The sequence below is a fragment of the Calidris pugnax genome, unplaced genomic scaffold (assembly GCF_001431845.1).
Source record: "Calidris pugnax isolate Ruff unplaced genomic scaffold, ASM143184v1 scaffold50, whole genome shotgun sequence".
Taxonomy (NCBI): domain Eukaryota; kingdom Metazoa; phylum Chordata; class Aves; order Charadriiformes; family Scolopacidae; genus Calidris; species Calidris pugnax.
In genome coordinates, this window is record NW_015090780.1 from 1,007,357 (window position 1) to 1,030,849 (window position 23,493).

The 23,493-nt window shown below is 54.0% G+C and overlaps 1 protein-coding gene across 1 annotated transcript in view; it reads right to left on the reverse strand.

The window, feature by feature from the left end:
- The window catches only part of HELZ2 (helicase with zinc finger 2, transcriptional coactivator), a 52,101-nt gene that overhangs the window by 3,876 nt on the left and 24,732 nt on the right, over positions 1 to 23,493 (reverse strand). The window contains exons 2-19 of the mRNA XM_014955029.1: positions 18,586 to 19,726; positions 18,295 to 18,478; positions 17,788 to 17,895; positions 16,617 to 17,140; positions 15,611 to 16,243; positions 13,804 to 14,587; positions 13,162 to 13,237; positions 6,601 to 10,114; positions 5,334 to 5,419; positions 4,803 to 4,934; positions 4,403 to 4,567; positions 3,996 to 4,137; positions 3,423 to 3,539; positions 2,646 to 2,838; positions 1,950 to 2,084; positions 1,486 to 1,701; positions 1,088 to 1,244; positions 468 to 635 (exon numbers count right to left, since the gene is read on the reverse strand). Coding sequence (XP_014810515.1) covers positions 468 to 635; positions 1,088 to 1,244; positions 1,486 to 1,701; positions 1,950 to 2,084; positions 2,646 to 2,838; positions 3,423 to 3,539; positions 3,996 to 4,137; positions 4,403 to 4,567; positions 4,803 to 4,934; positions 5,334 to 5,419; positions 6,601 to 10,114; positions 13,162 to 13,237; positions 13,804 to 14,587; positions 15,611 to 16,243; positions 16,617 to 17,140; positions 17,788 to 17,895; positions 18,295 to 18,478; positions 18,586 to 19,586 — 8,335 coding nt within the window. The 5' untranslated portion in view covers positions 19,587 to 19,726. The remainder of the gene's footprint in view (positions 1 to 467; positions 636 to 1,087; positions 1,245 to 1,485; positions 1,702 to 1,949; positions 2,085 to 2,645; positions 2,839 to 3,422; positions 3,540 to 3,995; positions 4,138 to 4,402; positions 4,568 to 4,802; positions 4,935 to 5,333; positions 5,420 to 6,600; positions 10,115 to 13,161; positions 13,238 to 13,803; positions 14,588 to 15,610; positions 16,244 to 16,616; positions 17,141 to 17,787; positions 17,896 to 18,294; positions 18,479 to 18,585; positions 19,727 to 23,493) is intronic.

Here is a 23,493-nt window from a genome sequence, read left to right on the forward strand (position 1 = left end):
CTTCCTGACACATCACAGCCTGACTCGGAGGAAAACAAGCAGCCACATTCTGCTAGGAGAGAGCTCCATCATGCAAGTGATGGAAACAACGTGGTCCGGACCAGAGGGTGAGAAAAACTAATTATACATGCTGGAAACGAGCCACGCAGGATCTCTGCTTTGTGCAGATTGCCCAGTTCCAAAACCACAGACAGCCTAAGGGCAGAAGAATTCGCCCAGAGAAGCTGTGGCTGCCCCAGCCCTGGAGGGGTTCAAGGCCAGGCTGGATGGAGCTTTGAGCAGCCTGGTCTGGTCGAAGGTGTCCCTGCCCAGGGCAGGGGGTTGGAACTGGGTGATCTTTAAGGTCCCTTCCAACCCAAACCATTCTATGAAGAATAAAGCCATTGGTTTTACTAGTTTGGATCCCCACCCCTTTATCCAAGCATCCTGGTCCCTTGCAGGGCTGTGCATGCTCCCAGGAGACCCACCTACAATGCAGAGTCCTTCCTGAGCTCGCGTGATGCCGACATTGACCTGGTTTGGGTCGGTAACAAACCCCAGGAACTTCTTCTGCCAGCTCTTTGTGGGCTTCTTGTCAATCTCCGATCGAGGGCAGGAGCGTACAGTCGACAGGATCACGTATCTCCACTCACTTCCTAGAAAGCAGAATTGAAACAGACCTTTTTAGAAGGAAGCACCCAGCCTCCTCTCCACCCCACAAGACACTCATTTCTCCACAGCAAGACCCACAAAACTGCAGCCACCATTTGGGTTTCTCTAGCTTTGGAGGCCATATGACCTCTGGTCATTGCTCTCCAAAGAGTATGTGCTCCAAAGAGCATGGCAGTTCTTTAACATCCCCTTCAGATGTCCTCCATCTTCCTGTCTTCATCAGTCTCACGGTGCCTGGGCACTCCAGAGGTTTCCAAAGGATTTGTTCCAATGACAAATCACCCAGAAATCTGGCCCAGGGATGCTTCCTCCATGGCTGAAATGACCCCAGTGTCGGATTTGCTCAAAGACTGTCTCTGTGATAAGCTGGTTTCGGTTCTCGGGAAGACAGAAGAGGACAGAACCAACACCCCCCGCCATCTCCTGCCAGCCCCACCTTGACTCTTCATGATGGTGCAGACGGTGACTCCACGGATGCCCTCCTTCAGGAGGCGCTTGTTGATCTCAGAGACCTGGGCGTTGTAGGGGCTCAGGATGGCGATGCTCTCCGGCCGGATGGTGCCATCTAGTGTCAGCTGCTTCGCCATCCTCACCTGGGGAGACCAGGGTCCTGCTCACTTGGGAGTGGTGGCCAGAGGGAACCAGCCCTGCAGCACCCTCTGGCCAAGGACATCGTGGGGTGCCCCACACCCGAGAAGACCCCAGGCAGACACTGCACCCCACAGATCTTTGTCTTGTATCACAACTCATCATCCCCTCCACGATCCCTAAAGCCACCCAGCACAACACCCTCCCCTTTGACATCTCCAGCAATTCCCCAGGACCCTTCCTCACCGCCTGCTCCGCTTCTTCTAGGTTGGCTTTGGAGTTCTCATTTCCTTCCTCGGTGGAAATCATGAGGCTCTGCTCCTTCCCCTCCACGTGCCCAAAGATGACAGGGCAGCAGCCGTTATCCTTGTGGTAGAAGACGCTGGGTTTATGAAACGGGGCCCACGTTTTCAGCCGCGCGTTATAAAATTCCTGGGATGGGAACTCGCAAATCTCTTTGTGCTGGTAGAGAAAAGGGGAGGAACTGAGGTGAACAAAAACCAAGGAACTTCTCAACCTGCAGCGCCTTTTTTGGGCAGGCTTCACCTGCGATGCCACTGTGCTACAGCTGGCACCGGGCGAGGGCATCATTCATTACTCTAGGAAGGGAAAGCACTCATGGAGAATATCTCCTTCGCTGTGGCTTGAGGCAAGCCCTGACGGCAGCAATCTCTGTGACAGAGAAAAGACAATCCACTTGAGGGCCTCACCATGCGGTACTGCGTATCCAGCATCCACGCCTGGTTCCGGTAGCGCTCAAAGAGAGACGTCTCCATGCCAAGACTCTTGCAGAAGTCATTGTTGACCACAGGCCGCAGCTGTTTGTGATCCCCAAGCAAAACAACCTGGAACCAAGAGTGGACACCTCAACTATGAGGGTGGTGGCACTGGTGAAGGCATTCAGCTCTTTGAAAGTCTATTTGCACACAGACATTTGGTGCTCCTTATTTCTGTTATGGTTACAGCAACCTCAACCAAGGACCGTGTTGGGCCTTACATAAAGATCCTGACCCAGATAACGCGAGAAGTCTCATTCTCTTCTGATAGGACTCCCCATGTAGTAAGTCTACTGAGATCTGCTCTGTGCTTCTTGTCACGTTAATACTTTTTACCTGGGTCAGCTTTATGTGATACAAACAAATAACGCACAGCTCACGCATCTCGTGAGAATACTTATGTACTGCACATACGTCTCTATGCCTTGAGATTTTAATGACAGTTTGTAGAGTTATACCTCAAAGGAAACAACCCCCTGAAGGCTGAAACATTGATACACTATCATAGATGGTACCAAGAACAACCTTAAAACCTGGTAAAACTTGGAAGAGCAGCATGGTAAAGGGGTGAAAGACATACAGAGAGCCCTGAGCAGGCCTCCTAGAGACATGTCTTTGGAAGGGACTTACCTTCTCAGCACGGCGGTGGCTGACCAAGGGGATGAGGGTCTCGGGCTCTGTGGACATGGCACACTCGTCGATGATGACCTGCCTAACATTGAGCTGCTCCAGGGAGGTGGCAGATGCGGCGGAGCACGTGCACAGGATGACATCGTGGATTTCCAATTCATACGCACGAGCATCCGCCAGCTGACCTTTGTACCTGGTGGTCGATGCAGAAGACATCAGGTTATGGATAACGGAAACATCTCCAGGTTCCTCACACAGGAACCAAGTAGAGGCTACACTTTCCCAAATGATTATGGCTCCATCTCCCTCCCCAGGATGAGCTGGTGTTCCCAGAAAAGGGCTTGATATGGACACTGTAGGAAATGCACTGTGTCCTGACCTCAGCAGGGCAGGGGCTCAGGGTGGAGGATGAAAGTGTCACACACACATAATATGACTTTTTGGTCCAGAAGGACAACAGCAGCAGAGCAGAAGTGACGCTGATGCTCTGCACTGTACCGCTAACCCTGAGCTAATTGCTTTTGATCATCATTCCAAACACAGTTTATTCATCCATTTTGATTTTTTATGCCTAGTCCCTTGCCTTGCAGGAGACAGGACAAGTCCACTGGCTGTCATGCAGTCTATGAGTTTGTGCCACTTGAGACCTAACAAGCATAGCCCAGATCTCTTCTCACAGGGGAAGGAGATTGCTGCACCACGCTCCTTCGGGCAGCACATCAGAGGTGGCACGTGGCCAAAGTCAGCCATCTCTCACCAGGGTCTCTTTCTACTCACTTCTTTGTTTCTTCTTCTGTTATCTGGTCTCCTCTCCTCACCCGAGCGTCAAAGTTACAGATCTCCTGCCATAGAGGGTTGGGCGGCCTCCGGATGCGATGATGAAGGATTATTTCGCTGAATAAAGAGTCAATATGTAAATATTTTCCCACACACAGACCCAAGTGATCTCTCGCATGGTGAAGCCCGTAACATCTGTCTACGTGGAGAAACTCCATTAGCTAAAGTCATCACAGCCAGACTCTTCCACCTTTACAGACCTAATGCTTAGCTCACCCTCAAGGACACAAAATACAACCACCTTTCTTTAGCAGTCACAAGCAGGAATGAAGCTGGAGACAAGAGAGAGATGAAAACATCTAGGGTGTTTTCAGCAACCTGGGTTTCCTGACTGGATGCTACCTTAGACTACACACCTTCACTTGAAAAAATTAAGTCCAAAGCAGGCTAAAAGTGCTGCTGCTCCACAGTAGCAGAGTGGAAACTGCATTTACTCTGGCTTGTTCAGCTTTACTGGTGCAGAAAACATCTCCCCCCAGTGCTCTTGGAGCCTGTGGGACCATGCAGTCCTACCTGAGCTCATGCTTCGGTTTGGAATCCCGCAGGGCTTTGCGGTAGAGGTGCCGGTTGCTCCCCGGGTATGGGAATTCCATGGTTTCAATGGCCTCCCCATAAACCCTCAGTGGTTTCAGGTTCTTCATCTTCATCAGCATCTCTGGGGAAGGAGAACAGGTCAGCTCAGGCAGCACCAGGCACCAGCAACGCTGAGAAAGATCATGGTCTGTGAGGTGCCCAGAGTTTGCCGTAACTTGCCTCTTCTCCCCACCACTTGCTCATGAACCCCACTTTCACCAGTCCTCGCCCTGCAGTGAGGGATCTTCTCTAAGGACCAGCCCCACTTTCTGCCCCTCCTGCTCACGGCCACATGGCCTCCCTCCCTCCAGCATGAACCACTTCAGGGCCTTAAAACTGATAGTTACCAGCAACAACATCAACAGACTTGTTGGATGGGCCACAGTACAAGATACACTTTCTCCCCTTGACCTTTTCTTCAGAGGATGGTGTTTGCTCCTTCTCGACATTCCTCTCATTCAGCTCATGGAACCAGTAGACAATGTGAGTTCCAACAACGGTTTTCCCTGTGCCTAGAAAAACAAGGAGGTTGCTGAGAACACTTGAACCATGACACTCATGCTCTAGACCAGCACCCATGAAAGAAAAATAAAAAACTGAGGGGACTGCCTTGAACAGCCATGGGTGATGCCAACCCACGCTACCCTCTCCTGTCTCACCAAGGGTCCTCTGGAAAGCAGCAGATTAGCTCTAACCTGCCTTTCATAACAAAGTAGGCGTGTACTTGTGCCGTCCCCCCAGCCTTACCTGGTGGACCTTGGATGAGCGTGAAGGGTTTTCTCAGAGCCATTAGGATAGCTTCGTTCTGACTCTGGTTAAGCCTCCTGTGGCTGCCGGGGAGATCAAAGGATTTTTGCTGCAGGATTTTGGACGTTGTCACTGTTAATGGCAAAGAGTCAAGAAAACAAGTTTAAAGAAGGTCACTGAAGGCAACACAGAAGGGATTCAACAAGAGGGTGCGGTAGGTCCCAAGAAATCATGGCCCATTTACAAGACCACCTAAAAGTAATCCTTGTCCCGTGCCAAGATGTTCTGCCCATGAGCCTTCTTCTGTGGGTCCTGGGGATTAAAACATCACCCACTCGTGCCACTCTCCAGCAGGGCATCCCGTATTACCTTCACTCTGCCAGGCCAGCAGCTCCTCTCCTCCCCTTGGCAGGGGAACCTCCTGGTCTGGGAGCAGAACCCCTATGGCAAGGGCCCACAGAAGCTGCCAGGGCACCTGCCCGGCCAGAAGCAAGTAGCCACAAGGTAAGAAAGGTGGATATTTGCACCTACCTTTTTTAGGAGGTTCATGGCCCAGGGCAATGCTTTTCACGAGCTCGGAGGCATACTTGAGCTTCCAAATTGCCTTTTCTTTCCGTCTGACAGAGGGAAAAATAAGAATGAATGGAATGTAGCTTAAAATAGCAAAAAATTGTAATACAGCTTTGTACAACTGCCTTGTTTATTCTTTCTCCCTGCTTTCGCGTTTGCATTAAATCCACAAAGAACTTAAACCAAAACAACTCTTATTTTGCTCTTTTGCATCTGGGACTATTTCCCAACTGTCTGAAGAGCCGAGCCTGCAAAGATGTTGAGATTGAGAAGCACAGCTTCTGTCCCAACTCCATTTTATTATGGCCCACCCCATTTTATTGGATTAGCTTCCAATTATTTATTTTTTTTTTCCCCCTAAAATTAACGATACAGAAGGAAGAACATTCTGCCCTGAAAAAGCCACAGCAGTCATGGGTGCGTAGCAGCCCGTGCTGTGTACAAAGAGGGGCAAACTAGACATCAGCTCTGCATTAATAAGAGCAGATCTTGCTTCACAGCAAGAACAAAGGGGAATGATTGGGAAATCAGGGAGCACTTCTGCTGAGCAGACCCTGATCCAGTGCTTCACGCTGCCTTTTATGACACATATTGCAGCAATCCCACAACATAAGAAACAGATGCCCGGGGAAATTTCAGCACCAGCACCTTTCCCCATTTCCCCATTCTCGAGGTCAACCAGAAGAGCAAGAGGCCACCTGAGAAACGCTGCCACCCCCACCAAACATCAACAGCCCAACAGCATGGCCAGGCAGAGCTGGGCAAAGACAGATTTTTCAGGGGATGCACCAGCAAGCAAAGCCCGTTTGGGTGCAGCAAAGGAGTCCCATGGGAAGCCATTGCTCTACATGGACATGCTAACCTGAGCACGACCGCTAAGCACCTCACAGAATCACAGAATGACATGGGGTTGGAAGGGACCTGCGGAGATCATCTCCTCCAACCCCACTGCCACAGCAGGTCCACCCAGAGCAGGTTGCAGAAGCACTTGTCCAGGTGGGTTTTGAATGTCTCCAGAGAAGAAGACTCCACCACCTCTCTGGGCAGCCTGTTCCAGGGCTCTGCCACCCTCAAAGTGAAGAAGTTCCTCCTCATGTTTAGGTGGAACTTCATATATTCAAGTTTGTGCCCATTTCCTCTTGTCCTATCCCTGGGCAACACTGAAAAAAGACCGGCCTCATCCTCTTGATACCCTCCCTTTAAGTATTTATAAGCATTGATCACTTACATGTCTGGCAGCATCTTTGGTATGATCTCCACCGTGAACCTGGCAGAGGAGTATGAGATTTCCACGGGGATGTTCTCCATAGACATATAGTGGATGTAAAAGTTCATAGTGTGATGACCAGTCCTGTCTGACTTCTCACTGTCACTGAAATCTTCAGTGATCCCGTGAGCCACCCAGGTATAGGTATCCGGATCAACCATAAGTTTGCTTTCTGACCTGTCCTTGTTAATAAAAGTCAGATTCTGGAGGCCGTGGCTAAGGCAATCCTCATCACTTTGAAAGCTCTCAAGCTTCAGCCCACCTAAGCGAATGCACAAGTAACAGTTGTTGAAGTCCACTTCAATGGAGCACTCCTCCAAAACCTGTTTGTTTACGACGAAACTCCCTTGCAGCTGTCCTTTGCTCGTCCTTTGCTTTGCCCAGGTTATTTTGACGTCATGGAGGACAATCGAGTCGTTTTCGGCCACCGCACACGAAGCAGACTCCATGGCACACATGGGCATCCACACCTTGCTGTACTCCGCCGCGTGCTTGTACTTGTCTTTGGACTGCAGGGTGGCGTAGGAGGAGAAGCAATCAATGGGCTTTTCCACGTGCTGCAGGCAGATGTCAAAACCCGGCGTCACGCACCAGAGCTGCATGAAGGGCACCAGAAAACCCCGGCAGACGTCGGTGGTGAGCTGGAACTGCAGCGCGTCGCCGGCACTCAGCTCCAGGAAGATCTCCACGTAGTGCAAGCACGGGCTCTTCCTTACCCAGCCCAAGTGCCTCTGGTACAGGTCCTTGCTCTTCTGAAGGAGGGAGGCCGCGGTCTCAAACTCCTCCCTCCTGATGGCTGCTAGCACCTCTTGCCAAGTCTGGGTGCCAAAGAAGGTGACGCTGAGGTCGCGGAGAGGGCCTTCCCGCAGGTTGTGCTCCTTCTTCTTCTCCACAGAGTACACCCTCCTCTTCCACGTCAGCTTGATGGTGCTCCGCTCCTGGATGAAGATGGGCTGCTCTGTCAGCTGAAGAGACCTGTAGTTAATTATCTGGGGATCTGGAAGACTCTCTTCGTTCAGTGGAAACAGGACTTTAAAATACTTTTTCATCGCTTCAATATCCACTACAAAGGCCATCTTCTGCAGGACCTGGCTCTTCAGCTGGGTGGCCATCTGCAGGGAGCGGGCTTTCTTCTCGTACGTCACCCCCTGGGAATTTTTCTTGTTGAAGTCATGACAGAGAAACTCAATGTCTTCTGAAGAATAGATGATGGGCTTCTTGCGGAGCACAGAATGAAGGTGCCGCTGGACCACGACATCCATGTACCGGCGGATGGGAGAGGAAGCCCAGGTGTACGAGTCAACGTGCAGGGAGTAATGGCCGGCTTTCGACTGGACAGTGGAGTTGGAGCGACTGAAATAGGAGCGGCTGAGCAGTCTCCTGAACTCCAGGGCCACAGGAGCCAGCTTCGGGTGGATGTCATCAGTAACAATAAGGTCTAGCATCTTGTGGAAGTCACGGGCATTAGCAGCTGACTGCAGGTGCTCCCAGATGGGGGCCAGGAGACTGAACACCACGTTGTTGGAGGAGTCTTGGCCAGGAGGCACCTCTCCCAGGTGGTGCGAGAGATGGATGGACAAAGGAAGCATGTGGCTGTATTTGTTTTTCATGCTCGTCAACTGCTGAGGGCTTGGCTCGCACTGACACCGGAGAGGAGTGACATTTCGGGTGCCCTCCTGGTTGGTGAGGAACTCTGCCACAAAACTGTTGAACATGATCATTAACTCTTCTATCATCTGATGCGACCCCCTTTTGCCCGGGGTGCTTTCCTCGTCCATCCGGTCATAGAAACAGTCCTCCTGCAGCCGAAACTTCCGATGGACCCTGGAGAAGTGATAAGCCACAGCTATGCAGTCCTCCACGGTATCGAAACGAAGGGCCCCTGCTGCTCCCCTGTAGTGGTCCTTTATGCAGAGCTCTGCCTCTTCATAGGACAGCTGCCTGTCCGAGCGGATCACAGAGATGGTGAAGACTTCCTTCAACATCACATCAGTCTTCTTCTCCACGGTGACAAACAAAGAGATCACCCGACGATCTTTCTGTGGCAGGAGGCTGCAGACATCTTGGCTAATGTGGGGTGGGAACATGCACAGAGGCTCCTGGTTGGGAGGGTAGTAGGTGACACCCCGCTTCTTTGCTTCCAGGTCCAAGGCACTGCCTTTGGGAATGATGCCAGCCACGTCTGCAATGTGGATCCCAATCTCATAGTGATGCCCAAGATCCCTAACGCTGATAGCGTCGTCCAAATCCCTGGCACCTTGGGGGTCGACAGTGAAGGTCATGTAACTCCGACAGTCCTTCAGATTTTCCTTGGTGGGGTTTAGTTTGCTGCTGGAAGTGTATTTGGCTGATTCCTTGGTGACAGCAGCTGGGTATTTCTTCTCCAAACCATACTCCAAGGCAAGGATCTTTAAGCCTTCTTCCAAAGTCAATGCCGCATGCAGAATCTCCGTAATTATCCCCAAAGGGTAGTAAAACCCTTCCCGCCAGGAGATAACCTGGACGCAGAAGAGCTGACATCTTCTTGTCTCCTGGCTGATCTTCTCACAGCTGACCACTTTGTACTTCCCATTGACAAGCTTGCGGATGGGAATGACGTTGGGTTTCTCTTTCAGCCCTGGGACAAATATTTTGGTGACCGTGCGGTCGATGGGTATCATCACCCGGGGATCAAATTCATCCATCATGCAGATGAAGGTCCGTTCTCTCTCGGCACGCTTTAAGATGCCCACCACCTTCCCCTGGGGGCGGTGGCTGCTGCTGTCAGCCATGCTGTTCTGCAGGATCTCCACGAGCACCTCGTCCCCGGTGAAGGCCGTCCCGCAGTGAACTCTGCCTTTGATCTGAATGGTCACGGCAGGGGAGTCGTTGAGGGTGAAGGCAGAAGCTCTGTCAAACCCTTCCTTGATCAGCTCACACCTCTTGTACATTTTGGGGTGCATGCGCAGATACTCCTGCATCATCCGAGAGGAGAAGCTGACATATTCCTGCCTGTCTTTCTGCAGGTTTGAAGCCTCAGTCTTTACATTCAGCAGCCCTTCTTCGGACACTGTCACCAGCACGTTCTTGCTCTCATCTAAGAGCTCCTGGAGGATGGGATCATCAGGATTTATGTTCTCATCCTCGGAGCTCCAGGAATCTGTGTCGCTGTCCTCCTCGTCCCTCTCTGGGCTCCTCCTGCTCCAGCTCTCCTTGTCGCACGCAGCTTGTTTGATCTGGGCCATGGTCAGGTTCTCTGGGAAGATGCTCCCCTTCTCGATGCACTGCTGGATGAAGCGCTTCCATACCTTGCTGCACTGGCCGTGGGAGCACAAGGCCACCGCATCCCCCACCGCAATCACCAGCGACTGAGCCCGGGTCATGATGGTGTTGAGCACTCTGGCTTCATTGAAGAACTCGAGGTGGTGGGAGGCCGAAACGCGCAGGCTCTCACTGGTGTGGACGGTGCTGATGATGATGACCCGGAACTCCCGCCCTGCACCGGAGAGGAGAAGGGAGAAGTCACTCAAGGGAACCCAACGGGGAAGACCCTGTCTGGCTGCCACCCGGTGCTCTGCCTGTGTTACGTGGCCATGGGCTGATGGAACCTTGGCTTGACTGAGTCTCAGGAGTCGCCTGATGCGAATAAAGCAGCTTTTGGGGATCACAAGGGTATCTAGGCATGAAACAGGGTGGACAGACACCACGAGGCCACCACCAGGGAGCGTGGAGACAGGAGAAAGGCCGGGCACCAGACCAGTGTGGCCACGAGTGCCCGTGGAGCAGCCCTGCGTGTCTGTGCCACCAACAGCCCCCACCAGCCACTCCTCACAAACATGGACAGTTTTCTGTGAAGCCTAAATTCCTTGTGGAACTGGGGGGTGTCACAGGAACAACAGCAGTGACCGTTCACCAGAATCCCTCTCCCCTCAAGGACAGCTCTGCTGATCACACGACAAATAACAAACAGCCAGAGGCACCCTGGTGGTTTCAGAGCTGGGAAGAAACTGCAAAGAAAGGGTGTGGAGATCAGAAACACACCCCAGGGGTCAGTTATTCTCACCATGAGGAGGTCCCAGCTGCACAATAAAAAAAAATAATAATAATAAAAACATGGATGAGTCATAAACCAAGTCCTTGAGGATAAAACCAGCCCTGTCCCTCTCTCGTCATCCAGAGCAGCAGACTCCTCCTCTAGCGAGCTGTTCTGTGATTTTTTTTTGCTGTGACTGGTACCCACAGGCCATCCTGGTTTCAATTCCCTTCTATTACTAGCCTCCCCCACTGGTATTTGGGGCTCTCACATGATTCACACACGCTCAAGTCCCCAGGATCTCACTTACAGGGTTTTTCACCCTCCTACAAAGCAACGTCTGTACATTTGAAACGAGCTGACAGTTGGGTGCAGATTTAATTCAGTGTGAAATCTTATTCGCTAAGGAAAGGACAAAAAAAATCGAAGAGTTACCCACCAGAAGGGGATGGAAATCAGCCAAAGGATTTCCAGGCACTCCCTCCTCATCAGCGCTGGGTGGGCTGTGGCCACTCGCTGCGGCAGCAGCAGAGCCATGGGGAAGGGCAGAAGATGCCTGACAGCATCACACCCACCCTCCCAGAGAGGCAGTTTGCCACAAGATCAGCCAGTATTTTGCATTTTAGCAAGGAGGACAATGCTAAGATGCTGGAAGGACCTTTACTAATGCTTCCCTCTGCCCATTGCACAGTGGCTGTAGCTGCTATAGACTCTCCTGTCCACCAACGTGACCGTCAAAGTTCTCCCCTAGCACACAGAAGACCTCAAAACAGCTAGGAATGACCTGCTGTTACACAAAACACAAACCTGGCAAGTTTTCATAGTTTTCTACCACCACATCTTGTAGCTGCTTTTTCCTCAGCTCTTGTCTTGTTGCAGAAACCTGGTAAGAAAGAGAGAGGCACAACTGAGGAAGTGGTTGAGTCACCATCCCTGGAGGTATTTTAAAAGACGTGTAGATGTGGTGATGAGGGACATGGTTTAGTGGTAACTTGGCAGTGTTGGGTTAACGGTTAGATTTGATGATCTTAAACATCCCTTCCAACCAAAACGATTCTAAGATTCAGCTCAGAAACCCCCCACCCTTCTCAGCTGCAGGTTCCCCAAGAAAGTTACTCAATAGCAGCCATGTGTCCTGGGCTGACTTCAGCCAGTGCTCCCAGTCTGCCCCGAGTTAACCTGCCTAGAGGATGCCAAAAGAAACCTTCAACTAAACCATCCCACCATGAGGCATTGCTGCTCCAACCACCCATGACGTACTACCCAAATGGAGGGTGCCTCAAAAAACCACTGGTGGAGGAGTCGCCTGATGCGAATAAAGCAGCTTTTGGGGATCACAAGGGTATCTAGGCATGAAACAGGGTGGACAGACACCACGAGGCCACCACCAGGGAGCGTGGAGACAGGAGAAAGGCCGGGCACGGGACCAGCGTGGCCACGAGTGCCCGTGGAGCAGCCCTGCGTGTCTGTGCCACCAACAGCCCCCACCAGCCACTCCTCACAAACATGGACAGTTTTCTGTGAAGCCTAAATTCCTTGTGGAACTGGGGGGTGTCACAGGAACAACAGCAGTGACCGTTCACCAGAATCCCTCTCCCCTCAAGGACAGCTCTGCTGATCACACGACAAATAACAAACAGCCAGAGGCACCCTGGTGGTTTCAGAGCTGGGAAGAAACTGCAAAGAAAGGGTGTGGAGATCAGAAACACACCCCAGGGGTCAGTTATTCTCACCATGAGGAGGTCCCAGCTGCACAATAAAAAAAAATAATAATAATAAAAACATGGATGAGTCATAAACCAAGTCCTTGAGGATAAAACCAGCCCTGTCCCTCTCTCGTCATCCAGAGCAGCAGACTCCTCCTCTAGCGAGCTGTTCTGTGATTTTTTTTTGCTGTGACTGGTACCCACAGGCCATCCTGGTTTCAATTCCCTTCTATTACTAGCCTCCCCCACTGGTATTTGGGGCTCTCACATGATTCACACACGCTCAAGTCCCCAGGATCTCACTTACAGGGTTTTTCACCCTCCTACAAAGCAACGTCTGTACATTTGAAACGAGCTGACAGTTGGGTGCAGATTTAATTCAGTGTGAAATCTTATTTGCTAAGGAAAGGACAAAAAAAATCGAAGAGTTACCCACCAGAAGGGGATGGAAATCAGCCAAAGGATTTCCAGGCACTCCCTCCTCATCAGCGCTGGGTGGGCTGTGGCCACTCGCTGCGGCAGCAGCAGAGCCATGGGGAAGGGCAGAAGATGCCTGACAGCATCACACCCACCCTCCCAGAGAGGCAGTTTGCCACAAGATCAGCCAGTATTTTGCATTTTAGCAAGGAGGACAATGCTAAGATGCTGGAAGGACCTTTACTAATGCTTCCCTCTGCCCATTGCACAGTGGCTGTAGCTGCTATAGACTCTCCTGTCCACCAACGTGACCGTCAAAGTTCTCCCCTAGCACACAGAAGACCTCAAAACAGCTAGGAATGACCTGCTGTTACACAAAACACAAACCTGGCAAGTTTTCATAGTTTTCTACCACCACATCTTGTAGCTGCTTTTTCCTCAGCTCTTGTCTTGTTGCAGAAACCTGGTAAGAAAGAGAGAGGCACAACTGAGGAAGTGGTTGAGTCACCATCCCTGGAGGTATTTTAAAAGACGTGTAGATGTGGTGATGAGGGACATGGTTTAGTGGTAACTTGGCAGTGTTGGGTTAACGGTTAGATTTGATGATCTTAAACATCCCTTCCAACCAAAACGATTCTAAGATTCAGCTCAGAAACACCCCCCACCCTTCTCAGCTGCAGGTTCCCCAAGAAAGTTACTCAATAGCAGCCATGTGTCCTGGGCTGACTTCAGCCAGTGCTCCCAGTCTGCCCCGAGTTAACCTGCCTAGAGGATGCCAAAAGAAACCTTCAACTAAACCATCCCACCATGAGGCATTGCTGCTCCAACCACCCATGACGTACTACCCAAATGGAGGGTGCCTCAAAAAACCACTGGTGGCATGCAAGACCCCAGATTCCTTATTTTTACTAACCCAAGAGACAGGTTTCTCATCAATAGAGTCCAGCATGTATTAGGCAGTGTTTAGACAGTGGTCAGCAGGGCATGCACAGCCCCTTCAGGTGAGGAACACAGGGTTCTTCTACATACCTGCATCCCATGGGAGACCACACAGATTCTCTTCAGATCTCGGGTACCCCACTCATCTGGCCACCTCCGATATATCTCCTTCACTTTCTCAATCACTTGTACTATCTCGGAGGCATTGTGCCAAGAAATCATGGCCATATCCCTTTCAGCCACGCCGGACACGTGGCAGAACATCAGCGGGTAGATTTCGGGATGGGGTGGGATGTTCCCACTGGCTTGGATAGCGTTGCCTTTGCCAATGTAGAAGTGCTTGGAGACAAACTCAATTATGCCCGCAGTGGAACGATAATTCTCATTGAAGATGATCCTGCTCCTCGTGGCCACTTCGTGCCTCTCTTTCTGGTAAAACTGAAAGAGTCGGTTTAAGAGGGTGTGATCGGCAGATTGTCCCTCCCCAACAGAGAACAGCTTTGGGGTTATCTGCATGTGGTCCCCAGCGAGGACAATCCGGGTCTGAAAATTGGCGTAGGAGAGCGGAACCAAAGCTTCGCACTCCAGCATCTGAGCAGCCTCGTCAATCATGATGTGGGTGAAGTAGCCTGGGGGAACCTTCAAGTTCTTGGACAACATGGAGGTGGTAATAATGATGCGGTGCCTGTCGATCTCCGCCCGCGTGGGGTGGCGGAAGGAGCGCTGGTCTGGCGAGAGGCAGCAGTACATCTGAGTGGTGGGGTCTGTCAGGTTGATGGGACGGTCGGTGGATATAATCCTCAAGGGAACAGCCCACGGATGCCTGTCGGTCACGTAGTTATGGAAATACTCCCGGATGTAGATGTCAGCAGCGCTGGAGGGGAATAGAAGGGGGAACCATCAAGGAATTGCAGGCACTGTTCCCAGATGCTGTGACCATCATCCCAACGCACCATCTGACCATTCACCAAAACTCTCCCCCAGCTTTGGCCAACGAAGGACCCATCACAGGAGATATTCACACACGCCAAAGAAGCTGATGTGTATGCAGCCACCAATTCCAAGCCTATTTTGAGAGTATGGTTTAAAACAGGAGTTGCTACTCAAGACCAGGGCAACTCTCAATGCCGGTACGGAAAAATGCAACGTGCCCAACAAAAATATCGGTGGCCCTGCTGCTCTCCAGGGCTGAGTCACACAGACCTTTCCTCTGAGAGCAAACCATCTCCAGCCCGGGCAGGCAATATGAGATCTGCAGAAACAGCTTCCGTGTGAGCACACAGCCTGAAACAGGCTAAGATTAGCAGTCACCCATCTATTATACATTAAAAACGAAGGCAGTAACAGCCTGCAGGATCGGATGTGGACACTCTATTCAGCGTAACTGCTCTAATTTTAACGATCTTGGCCTGGTTTCTCTGAAGGCAGATTCAGTGGCAGTCAGACCACACACCTGCATTTCCCCTTTCCCAAACTCTCCCTGGCAAAGTCAAAAAACTGGCATATGCACAGAGCACAATAGCCTTCAAGGGCGAGTAGAGCACAATATTATCCCAACAAGGTCAGGCAACAGCTTTCTACTTCTTCCAGTACACAGTAAAGGCTAAAAGAACAGGTAGTTCATCCCCATTTTATAACGAGGTAGGAATATGCTGCCTTTTCCACGAAGATTTCCACCCATGTCTGGCTTCTTCCTATCAGGCAGTGCCAGAGCAGTTTAAGACATATTAAATAAAAATGAATTTATTTCAACAATTGAAAGGCATACTAAAAAAAGGGCAACTCAGCTCTGTCTCACACACACTGGCTCCCTCTCATCCCACCGGTCAAGCGATGGATGAGCTTGCTTGGACCCGGCACACAACCCTGGTTCCCTCTTTCCTCACCCCCTGCTAACCTGTTGGTGTGAGTGCAGATCAGCACCCGTGTGTTGGGCTGCCTGAGGATCTCTATGGTGGCCATGGCCAAGGTGAATGTCTTCCCCGTGCCAAAAGGCCCGTAGATGAGAAGAGGTGGGACCTGCCGGCTGGTGGTTGGCTGGCCCGTGATGAAGGAGATGGCTTGTTTCTGCTTGCTGTTCCCTTTCTGTGGTGACCCAAGAGAGTAGGGGATGGAGCAACTGGCAACGTCTGGTAGGACCAGCTTCTCATCCAACAGGGAGTCCACAGCCTGGTGCCACTGTCGGAACAGCAGCTGGTCAATTTGGAATTGGATCTCCACCTTGTGGGAGGTGTTTGCTGTGAAGTTCAGCTCTGAGCAGCATCTCTTTGGTATCTGTAGCCAGATGGTCTTCTCCGTGATGGCTTTATGCTCCACAGTAACCTCATAAACCCGATTGTCTACAGGTGGGTCAAGTGCCAGGAAAGCAGTGGGCACAGACCTGCTCAGCAGATACCCCTCGTCTGTGTCCGGCGAGAGGTTGTAGGGGGTAGGCACTTCAGCAAACAGCTCACCAGAGAGGGCAAACTTCATCCCCACAGAGAGGCTTTGCAGCATGGGGGTCAGCGAGATGACGACCCGCAGGTTGAGTCTGAAAGGAGGAAACACCCAAATGAAGAGCAGAGAAGGGACCCATCAGTTCCTCAGCCACCACCCTCCCTGCTGCAGAGGGGGGGGGATTGCCACCTACACCCGGAGAGGGTCTGCTGGCCCCCTGAGCACACAGAGACAGAAACTGTGCTTCTAGCTAATCCACAGCCGCAGGACAAGACCCAGCCCTTCCCCTCCTATCACTGCCCAGCAGGCCGTCTCTCTTGGCAGGTTTCCATTTTTCTGGGCAGGCGCCCCAGAACCCAACCCACAAGGGACAGAGACATGAAGAGCAGCACAGCCCCAAGGGTTAGCAACGAAGCCGTGGGCCCACAGCGAGGAGGAACCCATCTGGATCCACGCCTGCCACTTACTTGGCAATCAGAGCCTGTTCGGCTTCTTCCTCGCGGAAGAGGAAGCCGTGCATCCTCTCGCGGTAGTTGAGACGGGTGATGGGAACAGTTGCACCTCCCTCGCCTTGGTAGTCCAGTGCCAGAGTAGGAGGTTTGTACTTGGCCAGCAGATCCACGTCTTCACCGGTCCTCGGCACGCTGGGAACGATGATCCGGTTGCCTCTATCCCACCGCGTGAAGTTGACGGGGCGGCTGCTCTCCCTGCTGCTGGGGACGTGCTGGGGGGCCTCCCGCCGGCCCACCTTCACCTTGATCTTCTGTATGAGGACGGGGCGTCTGCCGAAGTCGAACACCACCCACTGCTCGAAGACGCCCAGGGCGCAGCACTCCATGCAGACGTCCACCAGCGCCGTGGGTGGGGAGGAACGCAGGGTGGCCACGTGCTCCCCCCGAAGGTACTGGAGACCCTGGGAAATCCCGTTCCCCGAGAGGTAGAAGTTGACTCCAGGTTCCCTCTTCAGTAGCGCCACGTGCTGCAGCGGCATCTGCCAGTTGAGGAGAAGACAGGGATGTGGTGAGGGCAGCCCATGAGAAGCCCACAGAAAGAGTCCAGGAGCTGATGAGGTCCTCCCAGCAGCATTTCCTACTAAAAGCTGCTGTAGGAACCACATGCCATGCTGGACCTACAGTGCACTTGAAATTCTCCTTAAAGGAGCTTATTCCTCATGTAACCCCGCAGCAATTATTTTAAGGTCTTAAAGAACCTCAGGTTTCAGTTTTATAGCAATGGGGCCAATCTGCTGTAAACAAGAAATCTCTTATTTTGGAGAGGACAATTAGACCCAGCCTCTTGCCCCCAACCCCCATGAAATCTCATGCAGGAAAGCAGCTGAATCTTGTTATTTGTGATGATACATGGGAGGTCCTGAGGGCAGCCAGGTTCCCCCCAGCCCCACCGCGCAAGATGAGACAGGAGACACGGTGGCTGCACCCTTCATGCATGGCCCCAGCTCAGACATCCCAAATACCCAAGATGTGTCCTCATTTGGACATTCCAAAATCCCTATCCTTCTGCCCCTTTCAGAAATAAGAATTAAAAACCAAATTAAAAAAACCCAAAGGACCAGGACTGTGCAGAGCAGTAGGCACTGCCAGTAGCTCACAGCCTCTCGCTGAGCAGAGCTGGGCTCACCTGGGAGTGGACCCTGAAATTCCACCGGTATTTCATCCTCCTGTCCTCCGACTGCACCTGCAGGGGCTGATCACACACAACTCTGACGCCCTCCACGTGCTCAGCCATCTGTGAGGGGAGACACGAGAGGAACAGGACTGAAGGCAACATCCCAGAGACACACTGCAGGGCCCTCTTCATCCTTTGCCTTTACACTGCACCCTTCCGAGAGGGGACCATCGGTAAATCCTAGTGCTCAGTCCTCACCCACCACTGCTCAGCGTCCCCACGCAGCAGCCTTGGGAAACGAAAGGACCCACGGCACAGCCACGTGGTTGGGAACTCTGAGAAGGCTCTTGGGTTGCCATCTCGAAAGGGGTGAAGGAAAGGGGCTACAACATCCCTTTCTGCATCATTGTTAGAAAGGTGAGTGGTGGCCTTTGTTCCCAAGTTCTTACAAAGAGGCTTCTCGTGATGCGCCAGGTTCTGGTGGACAAACACGCTCCCACCCCACCATCCACAACTCACAATCAACACCTCGTTGGAGCACGTCCGATACTCGGCGATGAGCCGGTCCTGGTAGGACAAGAGCCCTTCCTTCAGCGCTTGCTTCTTCTTCTTCATGGCAACCTTCACCCTCTGGATCCACTCCTGCAGCTCCTCCACAGAATGTGCCTTGGTGCAGCTCTTCCCCATTTCACACACCTCCCCTCTGTCGGGAGAGAGGTGGCCCATGGTGGCACGGGGGTCCACAGGGAGCTGGTGGCTGCCCGCTGCCCCTGCCCTCTTCCCCACCACACCGGGTGGATTCCTCCTTACCTGCTACACAGCGAGAACTTGGTCAGCCCGAGCGGTGGGGCGCGGTGGACCCACTGGACAGAGGAGTCAGCCGAGAGCATCTGCACGTGCTCCACGGAGGAGCAGTGGCTCTCGAAGCTCTCCTGTGAGCTGAAGGTCACCAGGCAGAGCCGGCAGTAGAAGTGCACGGGTGCGGGCGCCGCCGGTTCGCCGTTGGCCACGCAGGTGCCGGTGGCCGGCAGCAGGTCGGAGCGAACCAAGCCACGCTCCCTCTCGGCCTCCCAGATGGCCATCTCCACGTCACTGTGCGCGTAGCGGCAGCGCTGAGGGCTGTGCTTGCAGGGCTGGTTCCTGGAGACGAACTTGCAGTAGCTGAAGGTGGACATGAACTCGGGGCAGGGCCGGATGGCGGTGTACTGCTGCTTCCTCCGGCTCTCCGACACCACGTGCACCAGGAGGGGGTCCCAGCTCTGGTGGAACTCGCAGAGCCTCCCTTGCCCGCCTGCCGAGATGCGCTGGGGGCAGCCGAAGAAGCAACGTTTGCAGATCTCCTGGAAGTGGCCCCCGAATTCGCTGGCAATCTCGCCGGCGGCGCTGGCCGCGGGGTGGTGGGGGGCGGCGGGGTGACCCCCCAGCTGTGCCTGCAGCACCGCTGCCTTCAGCCGGCGCCGCTCCAGGTGATGCTCCCTCTCGAAGTTCCAGACCGTGGCCTCCTCCGGGCTCCAGGCGAAGGTGCATTGGTTCTTGTGCTTGCTGCAGCCCAGCCCCACCGTGTAGTACCTACAGACGGCGTAGCGGGCTGGGGTGGGGAAGCCCGGCCGCCTGGAGACCTTCCTCCAAGCGGTGGTCCGGCGGCTGCGGAAACGAGCCAGGAGGATCTCGTACATGCATTTGTGCTCCACCTCTCGCAGCTGGTAGGTGATCTCGTTCTCCTTCACGCTGCACTTGGAGCAGACCAGGCGCAGCTCCAGCTGCTGCTGGAGGTTGTCCAGCGGCACCGCCAGGCCGTTGGCCGTCGGCATCCTCAGCGATGGGCTTGAGCGGAGCGAAAATTAACGGTGGGAAGCTCCTACAAGGCGATGCCCGGGGGAGGAGGTGCCATGGAGCAGCTGTGTCCTAGCTCGCCATGTACCTGCCGGCCATTGGTGTGAGTTCACAAAGCCTGACAAAGAAACAAGGAACAAGAGACTTAGCAGGAAACATCAGCCGGTCCCTGGCTGGACACACACCGAGGCACCCTCACAGCCTGGCCCCACTCACCAGCAAGCGGTCAGGAACCTCTCCCAGCACCCAAACCCACCAGACACCCTCACCCTCGGCACCCAAACACCTGGGGTCTGCTCCCACCCGCTCACCCACCAGCCCGGGTCCCAGGGGTGACCGTGTCCTGCAGGGACCAGGCTGCTGAGCGGTGAGGGCTCCTGGCTGGGCTCAGCTGGGTCCCTGGAGTGCTGCAGCCTGCAGACCATCAGCATCTACCACCCAGCACGGGAGAGCTGGCTGCAGTGGGGGCTGCCTCCCAGGGCCCAGCACGGTCCCCACAGCGGCCACCAACCTCCTCCCGCACCGTGGCCGGACGATTCGACTTCCTCTTCCCGCTGCCGGCGCCTCCCCCGCCTCGGTTCTCTCCTGCCAACTTTCTCTTTCTTTTTCCTGCTCTCTCCCTTGGGTCAGGCACGGGCAGACCCACGGCTGCCCCACACCGAGCGGGAGAAATCCAGCTCCAAACCCCTCCTCTTCCCCCCATTCCATCTCACCCCGTGGCACGGAAGGTTAATTTGGAATTAATTAACAAAGCAACCACCCTCTTTGCTCCTCACACACAGCACCCGAGGCTGGGAGCCGGGCATGCTGGAACAGGGACCTGCCGGCATCTCCTCCGGCCGACAGCTCGGTAAACATCCGGCTGGGAGAGCTCTGGTGATGAGGAGGAAGGTGATTCACAGCTCCCTGCCCTCCCCGGCCACCGGCTCCGGCATTTGCCAGCAGTTTCCTGGGTAACCAGAGGCCAAAGAGCATCCCTGGGAATGATGCCGCAGGGTTCCCTGGCTGGGCCACGCGGCTCGGGGCGAAGGGAGCTCGCCGGGCAGGGTCTGCTGCCAAGAGAAGCCACCAGCCTCGTGCCGAGCGTCTGCCTTGGGCTCCTGACCTGCAGCCACCAAGAACTGACTCTCCAGAGGCAGAGGGAAGAGTGGTATTTACAGCCACGGTCCTGCACAAATGGAGCAGGGGGCAAACTTCGTGCTGCTTCTGCAGAAATACTTTCAACCCAGACTCCTTTCCCCACCTCTGGGATAAATGGGGTGCTGCGGGAGGCGAGCAGGGGGCTGCTCAAGCTGCTGCTCCGGCTGAAGCTCCAGGCAGCAAACACCGAGCCAGGAAGGCAAAGGGGAAGCAGCTGGAGCATCGCCCACCCTCCCAGCCCACCGTCAGTGACCTCCTTGCATCCCACCCCAGTGCCACAGCACCCACCCCCCTGCCGAGCGAGGAAGAAATCACCTCATCCTACTTCTCTGCCGCGCATCAGGTCGGGCACACGCTCGGTAGATAAACACCAGCCCCGTTTATCTCTCAAGGTCTGGCAGCGAGCCTGGCACCGGGCAGAACGGCTGGTTTCCGTCTCGGTGAGCAGCGCCGAGCCTCACCCCAGCCCTGGCTCTTCCTCCACCACGATGCAGGTCACTGTGCCACACCATCCACACCGAGAGCTACGTCACCCCGACTTCAAGAGCTTTTCATCTCCTCTGGAGCTGGCAGAGGTGAGCAATGTGCTCCCGGGGGAACCCGGGCTTATTTTGGGGCTAAACATCTATGTTTTTGGGAACACTTCGGTTTCCCTCCGAGAACAGTTTCACCTTCCTTCCTCTGGACATCTCCTTTGGACGAGCTCTCCTGGGAAAGGCACGTTCAGGATTCGTGCAACATCCCTGCAACTCTGTCAGTGCTGAAAACTCCGAAACACCTCAGTAATACACACGAAAGGGTGAAATCTGATCACTGGAACTCAGCTCCGTGGAGCACAAGCCAAATTCCCTGGTCCTGGCACATCCAGAACCACAGAGCCCAGAGGGGATGGGGTCCTGCAGCAGCGGTGACACCGACCCGCTCAGTTAAATGCATCAGGATCTACCCAAAAGGAGCGTACAGGACAGCCGGGCTGTTACTGGTGTTCATGCCTAAGCAGGGCATCCCAGTCTGAAAAAGCTAAGAGGGAATATTCCACCTTTAAAGGGTCAATTCCCTCGCTGTTTATTTTTTTAAGAAAGCCTTTGATTTTGAGCAAGCTGCCAGAGCATGCTCTGGGTCTGGAGGTGGGAGGGAAGAGGAAAGGGAAGTGCAAACCCCTCTTAAAGTCTCCGCTCAGCACCAGCACCGAAGCCAGATTAAAGCCTTGTTCTCTTTACAACCAACTTATACCAGAAAAGAAGGGGAAAAAAAAAGGAAAAAGCCCCGTGAGCTTTTGCAATCCAAGCCCGGAAGGAGGAAAGACACAGGGCAGGAGAAAGCCTGGGGAGGTGCACCATAAGATATCTGTGTTAGTGATAATAAAACTGTGATGTCAATGGGGCAAAATCCAAGTTGCCCAAGGAAGGTGGGAGCAGATCAAGAGCCTTCTTTACAGTGGTCCTGAAAAGCCAGCCTGGGCTTTAAAGCTGCTTGCACCCTACCGATGGGTGACACAAGTCACTCTGGCAGATGGAGAGGCTGGTTCACTGCACACCCAGCTCCACACCCACTCACAGCCCCATCAGGGCAAGTTTCTGCCTCTCTCCCACCAGCACGTACCCTCAGCAGGCACCGACACCAGCACCCACTGCCCAGCACCGCTCCAAACCAAAACAAACCAAACCACACCAAACCACGCCACCGCCTCGCTAACGGCATTTCCTCCCCGCTCAGGAAGACCCTTTGGATCAGGACCAAGCCACGCTACGTCTGAGCATTGTCCCCCCCCCAGGCAGGCGCCTTGCAGGGCTGCTCTGACGCCAGGGATAATCACATTTCCCTGGAAATGGCGAGTCAAAGCGCGGCGGTGGCAGAGAAAACGCTCACCGCGGCCGAGTCCCGCCGCTCCGCACCCCTCTGCCATCCCCGGCCCTCCGAGAGGAAGGTGGCCTTTTTTTGTCAGGTCTCGCCTCGATTAATTATTGACAGGAAGATTAGGCAAAACGCTACGACGGGGTGAGCCAAGTGCCCCTCGATCAGAGTAAGCAGCGTGGGTCAGAGTGCCGGGACGGGTCTCTGCGGGGATGGGGACAGGCCAACGGCACACCCAGGGGACCGTGGCCCCACACGCCAGTTATCAGTTCCAGCCAAGCACCCAGCCTGAGCACCCGGGGAGTTTTTTCCTTTCAGCTGTGAGCACCCAGAGCAGCAGCACCAGAGCAGCACAGCATCCCCCAGCACCCTGGGAGCAAACGGTGCGGCTGGACCGGCCGGAGGGGTTTGGTGTGGGTGGGATGCTGCCCCGTGCCACCCCACCACCTGCAGTTATCCTGCCCTCACCAAAGCCACAGCCCCTCTGGTATTTCCCTCCTGGACAAAACCAACCTCAGAAGCTCCTGGGGACCCCGTTTCCCCAGCACTTTTCAACAAGACAGTTGGCTCCACGTCCCACCCGGAGAACTGGCACCGTCCTGCCAGCCCGGCTGCTGCCGAAGTGACAGCCCCAACACGCTGCCCGAGGGGGTGTGCAGGCATGACCCCCCCCCCCGGTTTGAGCACAGAACCCCCAGACCCCTGCACCCCCAGGGGCTGCGTTTGCTTTATGCAACTATAAAAAGTTCACCGGCAGCTCCCACACCGCATCCCCGAAGCTCCGAAGCCGCAGCGGGGAGGAGGAGGGGGGGGGAGCTGCCGGGGATCGCTCTCCGGAGGCGGCACCGCACACCCCCGCCATCCCGCCTGCCCTCCCGCCCGGGGATTTGC